The 22,815-nt window shown below is 49.3% G+C and overlaps 1 protein-coding gene across 2 annotated transcripts; it reads left to right on the forward strand.

The window, feature by feature from the left end:
- The first annotated feature begins 9,906 nt into the window (after positions 1-9,906).
- On the forward strand, positions 9,907-21,150 carry Lrrc8e (leucine rich repeat containing 8 VRAC subunit E). 2 transcript variants are annotated; one of them, XM_013124631.3, is made up of 3 exons: positions 9,907-9,989; positions 16,173-16,315; positions 18,333-21,150. In XM_013124631.3, exons 2-3 carry the CDS (start codon positions 16,178-16,180, stop codon positions 20,580-20,582), a joined length of 2,388 nt encoding a protein of 795 aa, XP_012980085.1. In that variant the 5' UTR covers positions 9,907-9,989; positions 16,173-16,177; the 3' UTR covers positions 20,583-21,150. The 2 variants fall into 2 exon arrangements, with proteins under 2 accessions (XP_012980085.1, XP_040587476.1); XM_040731542.1 differs by lacking the exon at positions 9,907-9,989 and adding an exon at positions 15,766-15,975.
- Positions 21,151-22,815: the final 1,665 nt, after the last annotated feature.

The raw sequence follows: 22,815 nt of genomic DNA on the forward strand, positions 1-22,815 counted from the left end.
CTCCTTCTCAAGCACTTGGAGACCAACATTCTCCTGGACAGGGATAGGCTGGGCCTTGGCAACCAGTTGGGCGGGATCACCGTGCCTCTGGCCCACCAACCAATCCAGCCACTCTGTGTCCTCCAGTCCCCGAGTCCCCCTCCCCACCTTGAACTTGACGACTATGGAGGCTAGATAGCCCTGGGATGTCTGGGCCAGTGCACCTTTCTTGTAACCCCGACTTTTCTCACACCCTATAAAACCCCTTACCTGCCGCGGGTTGGTGGGGGTTGCTGGAGAATGCGAACCCTGGGAGTTAATTTTTATTACATTTACTTATTGTGTCAGTCTGTGTGTGTGTGTGTGTGTGTGTGTGTGTGTGTGTGTGCACGTACCACTGCACACTGTGAGAAGTCAAAGAACAATTGTAGGACTCAGTTCACTCCTGGGTCCTGGGGATGAAATTGAGATGATCAGGCTTGGCAGCAAGCATCGTTATCCATCGTTGTCTTGCACTTAGAGGATGCTCAGCGGGTCCTGGATTGAAGAGAGGAAGAACAGAAGGAGGAAAGGAAGGGGGGAAAAAAAGGAAACACGATGTGGACTCTGCCTTTTGTGGGGCAGGACATCTCTACTTAGGTGGCATACAGGAAGTCAAGGCCTCAGACATCTCCTGGCAGTTTGTGGGTTGTCGAGGAACATGATTACAGAGGGTAGGAAAGGTCTCCACGAAGGCGTGTGAAGAAACTGAGAGCATCTGTCTGACAGCCTCAGCCCAGCTGAGCAACTAAAAGGTGTCACTTAAGTAGGTCAATCCACAGACCCCAGGGGGACAGGGACACCTTACAGGAGATCTTACCCATAGAGGATGCTAAACCAAAGCGCTGGTCTCCAAGGGCTCTCTGAAATATAAGGGCTCTTTGACCTGGGTATTGATTGTGGGATTCGTGACCAGTACTTCAGAGATAGAGGCAGGAGGCTCCTGGGTTCCAGACCAGCCTGGGCTACAGAGCCACTAGTGCTAGCTAGATAAAAGAAATGAGTCCTGGAACAGCATCCTGAAAGTTCCAGAAGAAGGACTAGAGAACTACTGGGATGACATCTACTGGACCCAGAGTTAAGAGCATTTTTAGGGCTGAGTTATAGCTCAGTTGGCAGGATGCTTCTGTAGCACACAAAGAGCCTTGGGTCTATCCCCAGCAACACATAAACTTGGCATGACGGTAGGTAGCTATCATCCCAGCACGTGGGAGGTGGAGACAAGAAAATCAGGAGTTCAATGTCATCCTTACCTATATAGTGAGAGATAATTTGAGGCCAGCCTTGGAGGTAGGAGAAGGATGGGAAAAGAAAAGAAAGAGAAGCAGGCGGCATTTTGAGATAAGGGTGTAGTTTACATAATAAGTGCATCTGGAGCAGCTGGGATGGTGAACAGGATGCTGTTTGGGGCCGGGGGAGTATCTTGAGAATTCTGAGAAGTGTTTGTTTTTGAAATCAAGTCACAAGTAGCTCAGGGTAAGCTCAGACTCCATTTGAAGCCAAGAATGACTTTGAATTTATGTTCCTCCTACACCCACCTCCCAAATGCTTGGATGAGAAGGGTGTACACCTTTAACCTCAGCACCCAGGAAGCAGAGGCAGGTGGATCTCTGTGAGTTTGAGGCCAAGCCTGGTCTAAAAACTGAGCTCCAGGACAGCCAGAACTCTAAACAGACAAACCCTGTCTCGAAAAAAAAAAAAAGAAAAGAAGGAGAAGGAGGAGGAAAAGGAGAGGAGGAGGAGGAGGAGGAGGAGGAGGAGGAGAAGAAGAAGAAGAAGAAGAAGAAGAAGAAGAAGAAGAAGAAGAAGAAGAAGAAGAAGAAGAAGAAGAAGAAGAAGAAGAAGAAATCATCAGATGTGTTTTATAAAGTGGTAGGGATCAAACCCAGAGTTTCATGCTAAGCAAGCATGGTCCATAAGAACTATAGTCTCAGCCCTTAAGTCTAATATATATTGGGGAGGGCAGATAGCATATACCACAAGTGAAAGCCAACACCAGAGGCCAATTTGTGGAGCAGGTTGTGGATCTCCAGGCTTGCCAAGCAAACACCTTTGCCCACTGAGCCATCTCCCAGGCCTTAGCTCAAGGGTTTAACGTTCAGAAAGATGTCTTTTGTTGTTGGCTTGGTTCACATGTCTTAACTAGTTCACTTTGTCATTTCTCTTGCCCCTCCTTAGGCTTTGATTAAGTTGAGTATCTTATTCGGGTGGCCTTCTGATGAGCTCTCCCTGTGTCTGAGGGTCCAGTGTTATCGTATCTGTTGACTGAGTGTCATCTACCTGTGGAACTTTCTGCCACTCCCAGAGCCACTCCCAGAGTCACTCCCAGAACTTGCTCCCTATGGTCTGTCACTCCAGCTTACACACACACACACACACACACACACACACACACACACACACAGACACCAATACATAGGTATACACGTGTGAGTGATTCCTCTCTTCCCTGTCACCCCAACTCTCTCTCTCTCTCTCTCTCTCTCTCTCTCACACACACACACACACACACACACACACACACACACACACGGCAAACACATGGGTACACACATGTGAGTGAGTGATTCCTCTCTTCCTGGAATTCAGAGGGTTGCCTAAGTAAGGTGTGGCTGGAAGCAAGGGGCTGAGCTTTCTCCATTCAGGAGTTGTAACCAGCTGGATGAGGTAGCGCATACTTGTAATTCCAAGTCCTCGTGCCGTGCCGTGGAGGCTAACAGATTGCCACTGACTGACTTGAAACTAGCCTAGGAAAGATAGGGAGTTCCAGGCCAGTCTGGGCCACAGAGTAATACCTTGTTTCAAAAAAGCAAATAATGAGCCAGTGAGATAGTGCAGCAGTTAAAGAGGCTTGCAGCTGAGCCCAAGTTTGTTACCCAAGACCCACACTCTGACCTCCATACGTGTGACATAGTGCATTATGTACCCATACACAAAAGGAAATAAATGTAACAAAAGTTGTTTTGTTGTTTTTAAGCAAACACATGCTTCTGAGGTGACTCATTTGGCAAAAGCACTTGCCTCACAAATGTAAGGATAGGAGCTCCATCCCTAGAACTCATGCAAAAGAGCCAGTGTGGTGCCTGCACCCCAGCAACAGCCAGGTGGGAGGAGATAAGGGGGTCCCTGGAAGCTTTTTTGTTAGCTGGCTGGTTTAGCTTAATTGGCAAAGTCTCAGGCTAATGAGAGACCCCGCCTCAGCAAAAGGTAGACCTATAACAGAAGATTAACCTAAAAGAAGCCTGTTGTCATCTGGGTTTTATCCCACAGACAGCTTACGGAACATCTGGATTCCCTAAAATGGATGGAGCAGCTGCCATGAAGAAGCCCTATAAAGAGTTACATGGGGGCTGGAGAGATGGTTCAGAGGTTAAGAGCACTGACTGCTCTTCCAGAGGTCCCGAGTTCAATTCCCAGCAACCATCTATAATGAAATCTGGTGTCCTCTTCTGGCGTGCAGACAGGCATGGCAGCAGGATGTTGTATTCATAATAAATAAATAAATCTTAAAAAAAAAGAGTTACATGGTTCAGGAGTCTCTGTTTTGGGCTTTCCCTCCGCTCACTAGCCCACTCCCGATCTCAGGCATGTTCTCCTTCTCAATAAACTGTCTCTGTCCTCATTTCAACCATGTGTCCTTGGTCTAAGTCTTTGCTGTGGGACACAAAAACCTGGACACTATGACAGGTGCTTGAGGGCTGAGGTCCACATACAAGTGACACACCCCATGGCATCTGAACTTGTCTTCTAACTTCCACATGTACAAGTGTATGAACATGTACACGCACAGAAAGAAGACCAAAGAGGTTTGTGCTCATACAAGGATACAGCAATGGAAGAAAGAGAAGTGGAAACCCTCACCACCTAATGTCATTCTCTGAGCTTGGGATCCTGTCGTTCTGAACCTTGCTGCCTCCCAGCCCTGCTGATTGTCATCTGTGTGAGCCCCTGGCTCCCCTGATTCTTTGATCGCATGTCCACACAAAGCCCCTTCCCTGGATTACATCCACCTGCCCTGGGGCCCGCTCCCACATTGTGACTGTGGCCAAGCCATTTTCCAAGCGTTTATTAAACCTGCTCTGCATTAAGTGGAACTGTTTGAACTCTCCGTGGGTTGAAGAGATGGTTCAACAGTGAAGAGACTGGTTGATCTTGCAGAAGGCCCAGTTCAATTCCCAGAACCCACATGGCAGCTCACAGCCCTCTCTAACTCCAGTTCCAAGGGATCCGGTGCCTTCTTCTGGCATCCATGGCACCAGGCACACACATGGTGCACAGACATACATGCAGTTAAAAACCCCACACACATAATAATTATTAAAACAATGGCAATAAATAAAAAAAACCGTACTCTCCAAATGCCCATCAACTAGAAGATGAAACCAAGGCAAATCAGTGTGCAGCTGTAACAGCAACCTCTTGGGAAGTGGTGGCAAAAAGTTCAGTTCACTTGAACTAAGGAGTTTCATTTAGACACTGCAGGATCTTATTGATACTTGAAGATTTTACATACTTGGCAAAATGGCTCAGCTGGTAAAGGTATCTGCTAGCAAGCCTGATGACCGGATGTCTTGAGTTTGATCCCTGGGACTCACACAGTGGAGAGAGAGCTGACTTCTGAGGGTTTGCTCTGTGGCCTCCACAAGCACACACTGTGGCACAGGCACAGCCACTCACATACACACAAAAAGAGTAAATAAAAATGTCATACAAAGGCCAGGTGTGGTGGCTCACTCAAAAGGCAGAAGCAGGTGGATCTCTGTGAGTTCAAGGTCAGCCTGGTCTACAAACTGAGTCCCAGAACAGCCAAGGCTGTTACACAGAGAAACCCTATCATGAAAACAAACAAACAAACAAAAAGGTAATAAAAAGAAGGGCTGTCAAGATGACTCAGAGCCGGGCGTTGGTGGCGCACGCCTTTAATCCCAGCACTTGGGAGGCAGAGGCAGGCGGATCTCTGTGAGTTCGAGGCCAGCCTGGTCTACAAGAGCTAGTTCCACGACAGCCTCCAAAGCCACAGAGAAACCCTGTCTCGAAAAAAACCAAAAACAAAAGACAAAAAAAAAAAAAAGATGACTCAGAGATGAAAGTTCCTCACTGCCATGTCTGACAATTTGGGTTGGATTCCAAATACCCACATAGTAGAAGAAAAGACCTGACTCCCACTGGTAATCTTTTGAACTACACACACACACACACACACACACACACACACAGTAGGAACAAGGGGTTCTAGGGAACCTCTCAGAGAGGCAACCATTCTTAGATGTTTCCAGCTCCATGAAGAACTCAGAAAAACCTTTTCACTGGCTTCTGCTTTGTCCTGATTCATTATTTCTACAGAACATATTTCATACTAACTTGTTCCTTTTTTTCTTGTCCCTGTGCTTTTTGTAGGATTTTTTTTTGGTTTTTTCAAGACAGAGTTTCTCTGTATTGTCTTGGAGGCTGTCCTGGAACTCGCTTGGTAGACCAGGCTGGCCTCAAACTCACAGAGATCCACCTGCCTCTGCCTCCCAAGTTCTGGGATTAAAGGCATGCGCCACCAATGCCCGGCTTTTGTAGGATATTTTTAATAAAAATTTCTTTCTTTCTTTTTCTTCTTTTTTTGTTTGTTTTTAGAGACAGGGTTTCTCTTTGTAGCTTGGAGCCTGTCCTGGAATGAGTTCTTGTAGACCAGGCTGGTCTCAAGCTCACAGAGATCCGTCTGCCTCTCCCTCACAAGTGCTGAGAATAAAGTCGTGTACCACCTCCTGGCTTAAAATAAAAATTTCTAGGAAGTGTTCTAAGTTTTGTGTTTTATTTTAAATATTTTTGAAATAGGGTCTCACCAGGTTTGCCTCAAACTCATGCAGATCCACCCACCTCAGCCTCCTGAGTGCTGGGGTAGAGACAGGTGCCACAATGACCAGCTAAGGTGCTGCTGTTTTGCTTTGTTGTGTATGCTATGGGTATGTTCACATGTGTCGATGTGCATGTGTGTGTCAGAGATTAGCGTCATGTCATCCTTGATTGCTCCTCATTCATCTTTATTTTTATGTGTTTGGGTGTTTGATGTATGTGTATCACATGCGTGCAGTGCCCATGGAGGCCAGAAGAGAGTGTGTTCTGTGACTGGAATTACATACAGTTGTGAGTCAACACTTGGGTGCTAGGAACTGAACTCTAATCCTTTGGAAGCATTGCCGTTGCTCTTAACCACTCAGCCACCTCTCCAGCCCCTTATTTTATTTTTTAATTTTGTGTTTGTGTGTGGGTGGAGTGCAGTACCTGCAAAGGCCAGAAGAGGGTATCCATGGTCCTCTGGTGCTGGTTGATGAGACTTAAAGTACATACTTCTAGAACAGTATGTACTTATAAGTTCTAAGCCATTTCTCCAGCCTCCTCTGCCTTATTTATTTATCCATTTATTTTGTTTTTCTTTGCTTGTTTTAGGCAGAATCTGTCACTGAACATGGAGTACATCCATTTAGGTAGGGTGGGTGTCTGGCCAGCAAGCTCCAGGGATCCACGTATGTCTGCTTCCCTGGCTTGTTCATGGGTACTGGGGATCCACACCCAGGGTCCATGCTTAGTGGCAGGCGCTCACAGCTGTGCTGCCTCCCCGGTATTGTTTTGTATTTCTGAGAGTTTCAGTACATTTATTTGCCCAGGCTGGCCTCAAGTTTGATCTCCTCTTATCTGAATCCCTTTAGTACTGGGTGTCCATCTAGAAATCAAAGAGTAGATAAGTTGTAAAGTGCTTTCCTGGCATGAACCCTGGGTTTTGTTTTGTTTTAAGATGTATTCAATGTTCTGCCTGCATGTGCCTGCACTCAGGGCATCAGACCTCATTATAGATGGTTGTGAGCCACCATGTGAGTGCTGGGAATTGAACTCAGGACCTCTGGAAGAGCAATCAGTGCTCTTAACCTCGGAGGCATCTCTCCAGCGCCTCCCCCCCCCCCCGTGAACTCTGGGTTTAATCCCAGCAGCAAATACACTGGGTGGGGCCACACACACCTGTAACTCCAGCCCTAGAGACTTGCTTGGAGGTAAAAAGCATCAGGAGTTCATACTCATCCTTGGCTACACAGGGAGGTCAAGGCCAGCTTGTACTTGACAAGCTGGATTCCATCCCCACCACTAGCCTGGTCCACAAGGAGAGTTCCAGGCCATCCAGGGCTATGTAGTGATATCCTGTCTCAAAAAAGTGGGGGAGGCCAAACATAGAAGCATATTCTTGCCATCTGAGGGCCAGAGAGGCTAAGGCAGAAAAATGCTAGCAGGGGTTACGTAAAAACAAAGATCCTGTCTCAAAAACAAAAGACACACTCTCTCTCTCTCTCTCTCTCTCTCTCTCTCTCTCTCTCTCTCTCTCTCTCTCTCTCTCCCTCTCTCTCTCTCCCTCTCTCCCTCCTTCTCTCTCTCTCCCTCTCTCTCTCTCCCTCTCTCCCTCTCCCTCTCCCTCTCTCCCTCTCTCCCTCTCCCTCTCCCTCTCTCCCTCTCTCTCTCTCCCTCTCTCTCTCTCTCCCTCTCTCCCTCTCTCTCTCCCTCTCTCTCTCCCTCTCTCCCTCTCTCCCTCTCTCTCTCTCTCTCTCTCTCTCTCTCTCTCTCTCTCTCTCTCTCTCTCTCTCTCTCTCTCACACACACACACACACACACACACACACACACGATTTTGGCAAGTTTGAGGCCATCCTAAGCTACAGTATGGTGACACCTGTTTTAAACAAAGATCAAAAACCTGAAGGGCCCAGCACTCGGGAGGCAGAGGCAGGCGGATCTCTGTGAGTTCGAGGCCGGGCTGGACCGACAGCCTCCAAAACAATACAGAGAAACCCTGTCTCGTAAAACCAAAAAAAAAAAAAAAAAAAAAAACCTGAAGGGCATAGAGCAGCAGTAGTTTACTTAGTTTACTTACCTAGTTTAAGGAAGGCTTTAGGTTTGATGTTGAGTGCCAGGAAGAAATAAAGGAGAGGAGGAGGGAAAGGGGGAGCATGCTAAACACAGAAAGGTTTGTTCTTGGGCTGCCCGAAGAAGTACTCTGGGCTTAAAGGATTCCAGTTGATTTCCAGGCTCTGATCTGGGGAAAAATGGGTCTCACTATGCAGCCCCGGCTCTCCAGGAATTCTCTACATGTGTAACAGGTCCCTAGACCCTGGCACAACTGACTCCATGATGGACGTACCATTAAGGCACCAAACCTCAACGCATACACAGCACCACCAGCCAAAACAAGAACAAAGACCTAATCCATCAAAGTCCATAGTTCTGGGGAGAGTCTCTAAATGTGCTAACCGTGCTTTGTGGCTTCTGTAATCTCCTGTGGTAGATAACCCACAGCAATGTGGGCCTGCTTCTTCCTCCCAAGTGCTGGGTTTTTCTTAGAAACTTTTCTTTCATTTTTAATTATGTATATGCATAAGTGCCTGTGGAGAGCGTGTGCACATGAATGCAGGCACCTACAGAGGCCAGAAGGTGTCAAATCCCCTAGAACTACAGTTGTCTGTGAGTCGCCAGACATGGGTGCTAGGATGTCGGCTGCAAGAGCAGTGCACACTCTTAACTGCTGAGCCTAAATCCCAGCTCCCGAATTCTTTTCCTCTCCGTGTGCACCTTCCTGCAGGGGTGCGTGTGTGTGTGCGTGCGCGCGTGCGTGTGTGAGTGGCATTCGTGTGTGCGCGCCTGTGCGCGTGTGTGCGTGTGCGTGCGCGTGCGTGCGTGTTTGCGCGCGTGTGCGCGCGTGTGAGTGGCATGCGTGTGTGTGTGCGCGCGCCTGTGCGCGTGCGCGTGTGTGTGCGTGCGTGCATGCGTACGTGTGTGTGTGTGTGTGTGTGTGTGTTGGGTGGAGGAAACATTGACTCTCATTAGTCTAAATGGGAGGCTTCCCGTTGAGAAAGCACTTTTCACACTGAGAGAACATGAAGGCTCCAACTTGGCTGCCTACAAATGGAGTATTTGATGGTCTGTGACTGGAGTCAAAGCCTCCCTTAGCTGATGGTGAGACGTAGGTAGCCGTGGTGGCAGTGGTGAGGCCGGATGAGTTTGGTTGCTTTGTTTTGTTTTTTAATGGAGCTCTCAGAAGCTGACCATTTAGCTCATCTGATGAAGTGCTTGCCCAGCATCTAGATTCCATCCCCAGCACGACATAAACCTGTGTCATGATGACACAGGCCTGTAATCCCTCAGCCTGCAAACCCTCCTGTAATCCTCTCAGGTGGTGGAAACTCCGATGCTAGAGGCAGGAGGATCAGAAATTCAAGGTCATCCTCACCTATCTGGAGAATCTGAGGGTAGTCTGAAGAGGAGAGATGGGGGGGGAGCACTTCCAGTCCCCATCTCTCCTCCCTGAACCCTCTGGCCCTGCACACCCATGTCTACCACCTGGCACACCCCAGGCTGAGGAAAGAGTTTGTCCCTGCCCCAATCCTCCAACTTTCAGGATGGCCAAAAGCCGGCAGGCTAGTACCCACACTGGGTTGGCTTCCTGTGGTCGGGAACAGCTCAGCACTGGAAGAGGGATAGCCTTTTGCTCTTGGTCTTCCCCTGTCGGAAGCCTATACTCTCCGGGCCTGGATTGAGCTTTGGTACCAGGTGGGGATGCTTAGGGGTTGAAGGAAATGCTTCCCAGAACCACTTTCCCGACTCCTGCCCAGATGGTACATCTACAGGATACCAGTTTGCCCCCAAGGCCAGGACTTCGTGAGACTGCAGACTTCTAAAGACCCTACAATAGGGAATCTCTCGCCTTGCTCGCGATCACATGGCTTGGAGTGGGGTCGACCTGGGAGCGAGGCGGGACAGAGCCATCCCGGGGGCGGGGCGGGGCCGGGCGGGGTGGGGCGGCTCCCGGGTTCCTGGCCCAGCCCTCCCTGACTCACCCTCTCTAGCCGGCCGGCCCGCCCGCCCGCCCGGGAACCCTGCGGGAGTCCGGGTCGATCCATTCCCTGGGATCTACTAGTTGGGCCCTAGAGTTCCATCCCTGAGTGGTGAGTAAGTAGCTGGGGTTGGGGGACTTTAGTCCCACGGGTGGAGATCTACCTGGAACCAGGGAATGGCCCAGGGGGGGAGGATCGTTCAGGTGTGTGTTGCTCCGTGGCCTGGGCGAGCGCAACACCCCCCGCGCGCACAGACACACAAGGAACTGGGATTGGAAGTAGCAGAGGGGCGCCGTAACCTTCAGCCTGGCCCCCAGAAGCTCCTGTTCTGGGAACAGGCAGCCCGGGAGCAAGCAAAGGAAGGGAGATCAACAGGCAGGCAACGACTTCGAGAGTCTTGGTTTCTACAGCCTGTGCCAGCATGAGGCGGTGGAGGTAGATGAGAAAGACAGGAGTGCCCTCAAAGCTACGGAACCCAAATCTCACCAACCTGCTCCCTAACGTTCTTACACTTCACGATTCCAAAACCCCTTCCAAGTCCCAGAAAACTAAGCTTGGGAAAGTGCTAGCCTAGGAGTCCATAGCACTCCCACCCCAAGACTTGCCACTAGGGGTGACTTTTCCTTACCTCAGAAACTCCCTTGTAAAAAGAGTAGGGATTGAACTTTGAGCTTTGGGTTTTTTTATGTGTTTAAATTTTTTACTGTATTTATTTATTTCGTGTGTCTGTGTGTATACACACATGCATGGCACTCTCACAGAGATCAGAGGACAATTTCTAGTGGTCAGTTCTCTCCTGCCTTATGGGCCTCTGAGATTGAGGTCTTCTGGCTCGGTGGCATCCTTTGCCTAGTGAACCATTTCAGCAGCTCTGTGATTTGGGTTTGGGGTTTTGGGTTTCTGTTGTTGTTTTTCTTGTTCGTTTGTTTGAGACAAGGTCATATAATGTGGACTTGACTCTAACATGCTTGCTATGCTGCTTAGACTAACCTTGATGTATTGGTCCCCCTGCGTCTATCCTAAGGAGGATTACAGGGATATGTGCCACCATTCCAGGTTTTATGTGGACCTGGGACTTGAACCCAAGGCCCGAGCCAGCACCTTCCCAACTGAGCCGCACCCCTAGTTCTGACTTTGTATTCTAAAGGTTAAAGAATTCTGCTGATCCTTCCTTACCCCTTAGCATGGGATATACAGCTGGGGAGGCTGACCGAAGTCGGGGCACCCTCTTCATCCATTCAACAGCAGAAGCAGGGCTTCAGTGTGGGAAGGAGTTTGCAGGATCCTCCCAAGCCTGGTCTTCTGGGACACCCCTCGTGGGTGTGTGTAGAGACCAAAGACTGACTTGGGGGTGTCCTCCTCAATGGTTTCTCTACTTTTTGAGACGTTATTCACTGAACCTGAAGTTCATGGTTTTGGCTAGACTGTGTGGTCCTCAGGAATGTACCTGTTTTACCACTTCCTGCTGGGGTTATGGATGCAGGCTGCCCTGCCCACTTTACACGGATGCTTGCAGTGTCACTCAGGCCCTCACACTTGTGCAGAAGCTCTTCACTGACTGAGCCATTGGGGCACCTTCATTGGATGGAACAGAGTTGATGCCATCAAACAGGAGGGGACAGTGGCTAGACAGGCTCAAATAATACACACACAGTGAAGTCTTCTATGAGTTATGTTCATCCTCCAAGACAAAGGCCCCTACACTTTCATTTCCAAAATTCAGCAGTAGGCTGGACATGGTGGCGCATGTCTGTAATCCCAGTGCTTAGAAGGCTGAGGAAGGGGGATTTAAATTTTGGGTTTATCTTGTGCTACACAGCTAGCACAAGGCTAGCCTGGGCTATATAGCAAGATCTTTACTCCAAAATAATGAGGTGGCTGGGCTGTGGTGGTGCATGCGTTTAATCCCAGCACTTGGGAGGCAGAGGCAGGCGGATCTCTGTGAGTTTGAGGCCAGCCTGGTCTACCGAGCGAGTGCCAGGACAACAAAGCTGTCTCGAAAAATAAAAATAAAAATAAATGAGGTAAGGGAGAGGGCTGGGTGGTGGCTCAGTGGGTAAAGTGCTTGCTGTGAAGGCATGAAGGATCTCCTACACCCATATCAAAGCAGGGCACTGTGGTACACATCGGTAACTTTAGTAGATTCTAGGGCCAGTCCAGCTAAAATGCTGAGCCTCAGATTTCAGTGAGAGACCTTGTCCAAAAAAAAAAAACAAACAATATATATAAAACAAACTACATATATATATATATATATATATATATATATATATATATATGAGGGCCAGTAAGATGGCTTAGCAGCCCAATCACCTGACTTTGATAATCAGAGCCCGCATAAAGATAGGAGAAAATAGCCGGGCGTTGGTGGCACACGCCCTTAATCCCAGTACTCGGGAGGCAGAGGCAGGTGGATCTCTGTGAGTTCGAGGCCAGCCTGGTCTACAAGAGCTAGTTCCAGGACAGTCTCCAAAGCCCCAGAGAAACCCTGCCTCGAAAAAAACAAAAAAACAAAAAACAAAAAAAAGATAGGAGAGAACGGATGCCACAAAGTTGTTCCTTGTTCAACACACACACACACACACACACACACACACACACACAAATAAATAAGATGGAGAGTGGTAGGAGATACCTAGCATCAACCACTGGGCACACACACATGCATATACGCATACACAACGTAAAATAAAAAACCTTAAAAAACAAAACAAATCAGTATTGAGCTCAACAAAATGTATCCTTTCATATAGACTCCCTTGCTATTTTTCTCTACACCGCCCCCAGTTCTGTGAGTCCCTCCTGCTGAACCCTCGCATCAGCTCTGTCCAGACACAGGGAAAGGGGCCAGCCTTGTATCTGCCTGCTAGAATTTAATGGCAGGTTCTGGAAGATTGAGTTTGAGTCATAGGGTCAGACAATGATAATCCTTGTGTCTCCCTCTGATTGTGTGTATGTCTGTCTACATGGTGTGTATGTCTTGTTCCTGAGAGCTGAGGAGAGGGCCCCCGTCTCCTGGCCTGGGACTTGTGAGGGTGGGTTGGCAGCGCTGAGGAACCTGTACCACTGCGAGGTGGATCATGGGAGGTGGAGACACGGAGTTGGTTCCTGCTTTTGGATGTGCAGTGTCCCTTGAGCAATGCCTCAGAAGGAGCCACCAAGGCCACCCTAGGTGACAGGAGCCCAACGTGGGATTGCTGTTCCTTGCTCTAAGCTCATTTTAAGATTTTGTTTTTATGGACGTGTGGTGTGGTGTGCATGGTAGGGGCTGTTGTGCATCGGGCATTCAAGGAGATCAGAGAGGATGTTGGGTGGCTGGAGACTCTAGAGCTGGAGTTACAGGCAGATGTGAGCCATCCAGTGTGGGTGCTGGGAATCGAACTCTGATCATCTAGCAGCGTGTTCTCTTAGCTGCTAAGCCTTCTCGCTCTCCCCTCTGGTCATCGTTTCTATCAGATGATGGAAATGGGATTTTTTCCCCTTCAATCCTGGAGACTCTTGCAAACACTCAACACTGAGCTACAGCCCCAGGCTAGAGGGAATAAAAGTCTTTTGTGACTTGGTTTCTTGTAGCCTAGGCTGGCCTTGAGTGCCCTATGTAGCTGAGGATAACTTTGAACTCGATCCTCTTGCTGAGATTCCAGGTGTGTGCCACTATGCCTAGTTACGGGTGCTAGAGACCGAATCCAGAGACCTGTACTTGCCAGACAAGTGTCCTACCAACTGAGACTTTTTTAAAAGGCTTTTAAGACAGGGAAGTGCTTGGTGAGCATACAGGACCAACTGTCTGGTCATCTCCTTGCATGTACCCGATTCAGGATAAATTGGGAGCCCCTGGCTTATCTCTCTTGTATAGGAAGACTTAATACATGTTCCCTTTCCTACAGATCCTCCTACTATATGGAGATAGGTACCCCAGTGTGGTAAAGGGGTCTGGTTGTGAAGTACCTGTCTCTCAGCCTAGTGAATAGGCTCTGAGCTCCTACCTTGACTTCACCCACTACAAACCATTGGGAGAGACAGAGACAGAAAAAGGAGGCATGGATGTGTCAGAACAGTTGGCTGGTGACACAGATACCCATTTTTGACCAGAGCCACCACAAGTGATCAGGACAAAGAGCTCCTAGGAAGCTTTTCTCTCTCTTCCTTTCTCTGTCCCTGCTTCTCTCTCCCTCTCCCTCTTCCTCTCTCTCCCTCTGTCTCTCTCTGTCTCTGTCTGTCTCTCTGTCTCTGTCTCTGTCACTCTTTCTCTCTCTCTCGTGTGTGTGTGTGTGTGTGTGTGTGTGTGTGTGTGTGTGTGTGTGTGTGTGTCAGACATCATTGGATGTCTTCCTTTGTGACTATCTTATTTGACTGGCCAGTGAGGCCCAAGGATCCCCCTGTCTCTACCTCCTCAGCACTGGGATTACACTGATGCACCCCTGTAAAGGGAAGCCTTTTCCTTGAGAAAAGCCTTCCCGCCAGCCTGATTCCAGAGCCACATCAGTGCCAAATAAACACACAGGATGCTGTATTAATTATGAAGCTGTTGGCCTTGCTTGTTTCTTACTGGCTAGCTCTGACTTTAGTAATTACCCCATAACTGTTAATCTAAGTATTTCTCTTACCGGAGAACTTTCCGGGCTTCCTACCCCATGGTGTTACATCTTAACTTTCTGTGTTTCTCCTTCCCAGAGTCCTTCTGGACTCCTAGTCCCACCTATCTTAGTTCGCTATTGGCCAACAGTGCTTTACTGACAAATACACAGGACTTCCCCAACACACCCCTCTGGCTTTTACATGGGTATTGGGATCAAATTAATATTCTCATGGCTGCTTGACAAGTGCTGTTATCTTCTGAGCCAGTTTGCTGGCCTGTTTTTGTTTTGTTGCACAGGGATAGAGTCTCTGTAACATAAATGCTGTCCTCAAACTCAAAGTCTTCCTGTCTTAGTCTCCTGAGTGCCAGGATTACAGTGTCAGCTACCATACCAATCTTATCAGGAACTTATTTAAGATAAAGGATGGAGGGGTCCAGCAATATAGCTCAGGGTGAAGGCACTTGCTGCCTGCCAAGCCTGATGATTTGGATTCCATCCCAAAGATCCACGTGATGGAAGGAGAGAACTGACTCCTGAAGTTCTTCTCTGACCTCCATATCCACGAGCGAGCGCGCACACACGCTCACAAAAAGCTCAGATGCACCTGGCAGTGGTGGTGCATGCCTTTAGTCCCAGCACTCGGGAGGCAGAGGCAGACAGATCTCTGTGAGTTCGAGACCAGCCTGGTCTACAAGGCTAGTTCCAGGACAGCCTCCAAAGCCACAGAGAAACCCTGTCTTGAAAAACAGAACAACAACAAAAAAGTTCAGATGCTGACCAGGGTAGGCTGTCCAGAGACCCTCACTTTTTACTTCTCCCTCTGGCCTGAGCGAGTAGCTGACTTCCTGGAAGAGTGGTATCCTAGCTTGAATCCTACACCCCCGTGTGACTTAGGCCTGGCCTTTACAATAATGATACCTTAGTAGAAAAGGAAACCAGAGATAGACAGAGTGGGCTGGCAGCCCTGGAGCCTGGCAGGCGGTCATAGGTGTCACCCTGAGAGTTTTCCAGCTTAAGGATCCTCGTGTTTTAGACATTCCTCATACTCTTCCCTCTCAGGGCCCAGGTTTTGACATCCACCTCCCGATCTGGGCTCCAGTCCCTGTCTGAACACTCAGGTGTCTTGGCACATGCCTCCAGGGCTCAGTAGCCTTTAGCCTGGCCACTCCCTGACCCCTGAGGCCCTTAACTAGAGCACAGCCACGCTCCGGCTTGCTTTTCCCCAGCCGGCTTTTCCGGTTGGAGATTGGAGGTGGTGCCCAGAGCACCCCTGGCAGGGGGCACACCCCGGAAGTCTTGAGCCCGGGGATACTCTGGTGGAGGTGAGAGAGCAGCTAGAGAGTGAAGGAATACCAGAATGAATGTCTCGGGCTTTCTCCTTCAGAGGTGGGCGGCCCCCGGAGGAGGCTGGAGGACAGCTGTCCTGTGTTTTTACTCCCATGAGTTCTGAGAGGACAGGCAGAGCAAGATAAGCAGGGGCCTTGGGGAGCCGGGAAAGCTGTGACATTGGGAAGGAGGTGAGTTCTGAAGGAAGCAACAAGCCCCAGGCTAAGAAGGGAAGAGAGCATATAGCTCATAGATTCTAGAAAGTTCTGGCAGGGCTGAGAGTGTATTGGAAGCGCTGACCTGTGTGTGGCCTCTGTGGGGTTTCTCCTGCCAGGCGAACCCTTGCTGTCACCATGTCTCAACCCCTCTTGTCTCCTGACTCCTATAGGCGGCATGATCCCAGTGGCGGAGTTCAAGCAGTTCACAGAACAGCAGCCTGCATTCAAGGTGCTCAAACCCTGGTGGGATGTACTGGCTGAGTACCTCACTGTGGCCATGCTCATGATTGGAGTCTTCGGGTGCACCCTTCAGGTGAGGAATGGGACGGGAAGGGGCAGCGCTGCAGCCGGCACCCTTTTTTTTAAGGCACATACATGCTGGCCAGTCTTTTATTTGTTTGTTTATTTTATGAACATTAGTGTTTTGTCTGTGTGAGGGTGTCGGATCCCTGGAGTTACAAACAGGTATGAGCTGCCGTGTGAATGCTGGGAATTGAACCCAGGTCCTCTGGAAGAGCAGTCAGTGCTCTTAACCTCCCAGCTGGCAATCCTTATGACTGGGATTTTAGGAAGTGCCTTCTTGACAAGGGGTGACGTGAAGAGGCAGGGCCCCACTGTGCCAATGAGCTCTCTAGGTAAGAGTCAAAGCAGACAGCGGTGCCATATTCATGGCCATGCTAATGGCTGGGGTCGCAGAATGCTCTTTCCAGCTGAGGGGGGAAGCCAGAGAGTGCTGAAGATGTGAAGGAGCAGTGCCATGCGTGGCCACGCTCCTCATGAGGGTCTTTTTTAAAAAATATATTACCCTTTATGTGTCTTGAGTCTTTACCTGCGTGTATGTATTATGTACACCACATGTATGCTTGGTACCTGTAGAGGTAGGAAGAGTGTGTTAGGTTCCTTGGAACTAGAGTTATGGATGAGAGGTGTTTTTGTTTTCTCCCCTTTGGTTTTTGTTGTTGTTTTTTTTTTTGTTTTTTTGAGACAGGGTTCCCCTATGTAGCCCTGGCTGTCCCGAAACTCGCTCTGTAGACCAGGCTGGCCTTAAACTTACAGTGATCTATCTGCCTCTGCCTCCTGAGTGCTGGAAATTAAAGGTGTTCACCACCACTGCTGGCTGCTTTGGGCTGGGGGTGGGACTCAAGAGTTCCTAACCAGTCTCCAGCCCCTTCTGCCATGAAGGCACTGAACTTCACTGAGCTGTACCCCTGGTGGGGGTCCTGAGCTGCACCTTCCACACAAAGGGCAGGACTCTAAGAGGGCATGGTCTTACCGTGGCAGTGCTTACACGTTTTTTAAAAGTTATTCATTTGGTTTCTTGAGACAGGATTTTTCTGTGTATTCCTGGATGTCCTAGAACTCACTTTCTAGACCAGGCTGGCCCCAAACTCAGAAATTCACCTGCTTCTGCCTCCTGGGTGCTGGGATTAAAAGTGTGCACCAACATGCCTGGTTTCAGAACTTAAAAAAAGTTTGATGAACTTGTGATCTTCCTGCACCTACTTCCCAAGTACTAGTATTACACATGTGTACACAACACTCAGTGTATGCAGTGCTGGGATGGGATTCCAGGGTTTCACCTGCCCTGTGTCCTTTCTGCAAGGATACAGTCTCATGGTACTCGGCATTGCCTCACTATGACTACCTGTACAAAGACCTGCTTCCAAATGAGGTCATGGGGACTAGGGGTTGGGATTTAGTTTCTTTTTGTGGGACCACAATTCAACACAATTATACACCCTCACAACCCTCACAATCCTTTTTTTTTTTAGACAGAGTGTCTTTTTTATGACTTTATTTATTATTTGTTATGTAAACAGTATTATGTCTGTGTGTTTGCTTACATACCAGAAGAGTGTATCAGATCTCATTATAGAAGGTTGTGAGCTGCCATGTGACTTCTGGGAATTGAACTCAGGACCTCTAGAAGAGCAGCCGATGCTCTCAACCCCTGAGCTATATCGCTCCAGCCCCAAGAGACAGAGTGTCTTATATCCTAGGCTGGCCTTGAACTTTCTGTGAAGCCAAGAATGACCTTAAACTCCTCATTCTCCTGCTCCCATCTTCTGTGAGCTAGGATTATAGGTGTCACCAAGCCCAGTTACTCACTGGTGAGGATCAGCACTGGTGCATGCCAGGCAGGCACTCTGCTCAGCTGCACCCGCGCCCCGTGCTCTTTTCAGATGAAGACTGACGCCGAAGTCTTAACGGTTCTTCCACATTCAAGCAGCTGACAGCAGACTAGGATCAGCATCTCCCGCCTCATTCTGTTTCTCTTCTGTACACTTCACCGGTTCCTTCACTGTCTCTCACTCTCTTCCTGTCTCCAGGTGACACAGGACAAGATCATCTGCCTGCCCAGCCATGAGCCCCGAGAGAACTTATCAGAGGCTCCTTGCCAGCAGCTCTTGCCTCAAGGGGTCTCTGAGCACATGGGGGGCCTCCGAGAGCTGAGTGGCCTCAAAAACAACCTAGACCTCCAACAGTATAGCTTTATCAACCAGCTCTGCTATGAGACAGCCCTCCACTGGTATGCCAAGTACTTCCCCTACCTGGTGGTCATTCATACTCTCATCTTCATGGTCTGTACCAGCTTTTGGTTCAAATTCCCCGGCACCAGCTCCAAGATTGAACACTTCATCTCCATCTTGGGCAAGTGTTTCGATTCCCCATGGACCACTCGAGCCTTGTCCGAGGTGTCTGGAGAGAACCACAAGGGCCCAGCTGCTGGACGGGCCATGGTGACCACAGTATCCGCAACAGGGGCAGGCTCAGGAAAGGCATGTGAGAGTGAAAAGGAGAAAGTTCTCGTAGAGCCAGAAAAGATGGTGACCGAGCCTCCAGTTGTCACCCTGCTGGACAAGAAGGAGGGCGAACAAGCTAAGGCCCTGTTCGAGAAGGTCAAGAAGTTCCGAGTGCACGTGGAAGAGGGTGACATCCTCTACTCTATGTATATCCGGCAGACAGTGCTCAAAGTATGTAAGTTTTTTGCCATCCTGGTTTACAACCTGGTCTATGTGGAGAAGATCAGCTTTCTGGTGGCCTGCAGGGTGGAGACCTCAGAGGTCACGGGGTACGCCAGCTTCTGCTGCAACCACACCAAGGCCCACCTCTTCTCTAAGCTGGCCTTCTGCTACATCTCCTTCGTGTGTGTCTATGGCATCACCTGCCTGTATACGCTCTACTGGCTCTTCCATCGGCCCCTCAAAGAATACTCCTTCCGTTCTGTGCGTGAGGAGACCGGCATGAATGACATCCCGGATGTGAAGAACGACTTTGCCTTCATGCTCCACCTCATTGACCAGTATGACTCCCTCTATTCTAAACGGTTTGCAGTCTTTCTCTCTGAAGTCAGTGAAAGCCGCCTGAAGCAACTCAACCTCAACCACGAGTGGACACCTGAGAAGCTGAGGCAGAAGCTGCAGCGCAACGCACGTGGCCGGCTGGAGCTGGCCCTCTGCATGCTCCCTGGACTGCCTGACACCGTCTTTGAGCTCAGTGAGGTGGAAGCGCTCAGACTCGAGGCCATCTGTGATATCTCCTTCCCCCCAGGGCTCTCCCAGCTTGTGAACCTTCAGGAGCTCAGCCTGCTTCACTCCCCAGCCAGGCTGCCCTTCTCGTCACAGATCTTCCTGCGGGATCGCCTGAAGGTGATCTGTGTTAAATTTGAGGAGCTCCGAGAGGTGCCCCTCTGGGTGTTTGGGCTTCGAGGCTTGGAGGAACTGCATCTGGAAGGACTCTTTCCCCCAGAGATGGCTCGGGCTGCCACTCTTGAGAGCCTCCGGGAGCTTAAGCAACTCAAAGTACTGTCTCTGCGTAGCAATGCAGGAAAAGTGCCAGCCAGTGTGACTGATGTGGCTGGACACCTTCAGCGACTCAGCCTGCACAATGATGGGGCCCGCTTACTTGCCCTCAATAGCCTCAAAAAGCTGGCGGTGCTCCGGGAGCTGGAACTGGTAGCCTGTGGGCTGGAGCGTATCCCCCACGCAGTCTTTAGCCTGGGGGCTCTGCAGGAACTGGACCTCAAGGACAACCACCTTAGGTCCATTGAGGAAATCCTCAGCTTTCAGCACTGCCGGAAGCTTGTCACTCTCAGGCTGTGGCACAACCAGATAGCCTATGTTCCTGAGCATGTGAGGAAGCTCCGAGGCCTGGAGCAGCTCTACCTCAGTCACAACAAGCTCGAGACTCTTCCTCCGCAGCTTGGCCAGTGCTTTGGCCTCCGCCTGCTGGACGTGTCCCACAATGGGCTTCGTTCCCTGCCACCTGAGTTGGGCCTTCTCCAGAACCTCCAGCATCTGGTGCTCTCCTACAATGCACTAGAGAGCCTGCCCGATGAAATGTTCTTCTGCCAGAAGCTGCGGACACTGCTCTTGGGATACAACCACCTAACTCAGCTTTCACCCCATGTGGCTGCCCTCCGGACCCTCAGCCGTCTGGAGCTCAAGGGTAACCGGTTGGAGGCTCTGCCAGAAGAACTTGGTGATTGCAAGGGGCTGAGGAAGTCAGGACTGCTGGTGGAGGACACCCTGTATGAGGGATTGCCTGCAGAGGTGCGGGAGAAGATGGAGGAGGAGTGAAGCCTGGTGGGGGAGGGGCAGGTTGACACACAGGCCTTCAGATGCTTTTCCCCAGCATTGTCTTCCGTGGGAGATGTCCAATAGGCCCGGAGGGAAAGGAAGGACGGCCAGATGTGTTGGTTTTGTGCAGTTCAGACAAGCTCCCGGGACTGGTTTGTCTGGAGAGAAACAGGAGGTGGTGGATTTGGGGTGTAACCCCACAGGGAAGGATTAACTGTCTTAGATTCTTGGACCAAAACCACACCTGTGTCTTTGGCTGGCTGGCTTGTCCTTCCTCTGAACATTCCAGCTTAATTAGTGTCCTATACAGGAGTGGGGGACACATCCCAATGGGATTTCCAACCCTCTCCAATGACAAATCAGCATACATCTAGGGTTCTCTCCTAAGGAGAGGACACAGGGACCAGTTCCAAACCTCCTTTTCCCAACTTGAATGCCACATGCTTATTTTATAAGTCCTTTGTCACACAGATGGGTACTTAGAACAATGATTCTCACTTTTAGCTATGTAATAAAATCAGTCAAGGAGCCAGGAAGAAAATAAAACATCCCACACCCCACCCTGAAATACTGACTCAGAATTTTTGGGTGGGGGCCAGGAACCTGCTACTAAATAAGTGTGCCAGGTAATTCTGATTCGGGTGGTCCTGAGACTATAATGGAATTGTTGACACAAAGACTGGGCTGGGACTGTAACTCAAGTTGGGAGAGTGCTTGCTTAGCATGCAGGAAGCTTTGGGTTCCATCCCAAGCATTTCATAAACCAGGAGTGGTGGAGCATGCCTATATAATACTCTGGAGGTGGAGGGGGTAGGATTGAAAGGTTGAAGTCAGCTTGGGAGACATAGCAGAACTTGTCTCCAAAACAACTAAGAATGGATACTGGAATGTCCATACACAGAGCTGCTTTTCTAGAGCTTTAGAGAATCCGTGAAGCTAAGCACTGCATTTCCTCAACAAATGCTTATTTAATATTTATGAAAACTCTGTAGGCAGTCACAGATCTCCACTAGACTACTGTCATAGTTAAGGTTTCCATTGCTGTGAAGAGACACCATGACCAAAAAGCAAGTTGGGGAGGAGAGGGTTTATTCTATTCAGCTTACACTTCCACAGAACTGTTTACCATTGAAGGAAGTCAGGACAGGAACTTAAACAGAGCAAGAACCTGGAGGCAGGGGCTGATGCAGGGGCCATGGAGGGTGCTACTTCCTGGCTTGCTCATCATGGCTTGCTCAGCCTGCTTCTTATAGAACCCAGGACCACCAGCCAAGGGAGGGAACCACCCACAGTCGGCTGGGCCCTCCCCCATCAAACACTAATTAAGAAAATGCCAGGGCTGGAGAGATGGCTCAGAGGTTAAGAGTACTGGCTGCTCTTCCAGAGGTCCTGAGTTCAATTCCCAGCAACCACATGGTGGCTCACAACCACCTGTAATGAGATTTGGTGCCTTCTTCTGACCTGCAGGGATACATGCAGGCAGAACACTGTATACATAATAAATAGATAAATCTTAAAAAAAAGATACAGGTTGTTATGGACAGTAAGTGGAAAATATATAAAAAAGAAAAAGAGAAAAGAAAATGCCTTATGGGCTAGAGGGGATGGCTCAGAGGTTAAGAGCATTGGCTGCTCTTCCATAGGTCCTGAGTTCAATTCCCACAACCACATGGTGGTTCACAACCATCTATAATGAGATCTGGTGCCCTCTTCTGGTGTTCAGGCATACATGAAAGCAGAATGTTATATACATAATAAATAAATCTTAAAAGAGAAAAGAAAATGCCTTGCAGCTGGATATTATAGAAGCATTTTCTCAATTGAGGCTCCTTCCTCTCTGATGATTCTAGCTTGTGTCAAGTTGACATGTAACCAGCTGGGCAGTGGTGGTACACGCCTTTAGTCCCAGCACTTGGGAGTCAGAGGCAGGCGGATCTGTGAGTTCGAGACCAGCCTGGTCTACAGAGCTAGTTCCAGGACAGTCTCCAAAGCCACAGAGAAACCCTGTCTCAAAAACCAAAAACAGAAAAAGCACTATTCATGGGTTTAGGACTGGCTGACTCCAAGTTAAGGGGGACTGCTGGTGGAGGCTACCTCTTTTCTTAGTACCTGCAGGGACTTCCTTTGAGTGCCTCCTGTGCAGTGGAGAATATGCCAGTAGGTGCTTAATAAATGAGAACTGTGATTCTGACCTCTTTGTATAGTGTGGCTATCTAAGCTTCCTATATCCAGG

This window comes from Mesocricetus auratus, unplaced genomic scaffold, assembly GCF_017639785.1.
Source record: "Mesocricetus auratus isolate SY011 unplaced genomic scaffold, BCM_Maur_2.0 Super-Scaffold_100025, whole genome shotgun sequence".
Lineage (NCBI taxonomy): Eukaryota > Metazoa > Chordata > Mammalia > Rodentia > Cricetidae > Mesocricetus > Mesocricetus auratus.

Excerpts from the sequence above, each read along its gene's own strand:
- Lrrc8e (XM_013124631.3), top strand. The coding sequence starts at position 16,178 with ATGATCCCAGTGGCGGAGTTCAAGCAGTTCACAGAACAGCAGCCTGCA. Across the intron at positions 16,316-18,332 it reads TCTTCGGGTGCACCCTTCAG|GTGACACAGGACAAGATCAT; the intron begins GTGAGGAATGGG and ends TCCTGTCTCCAG.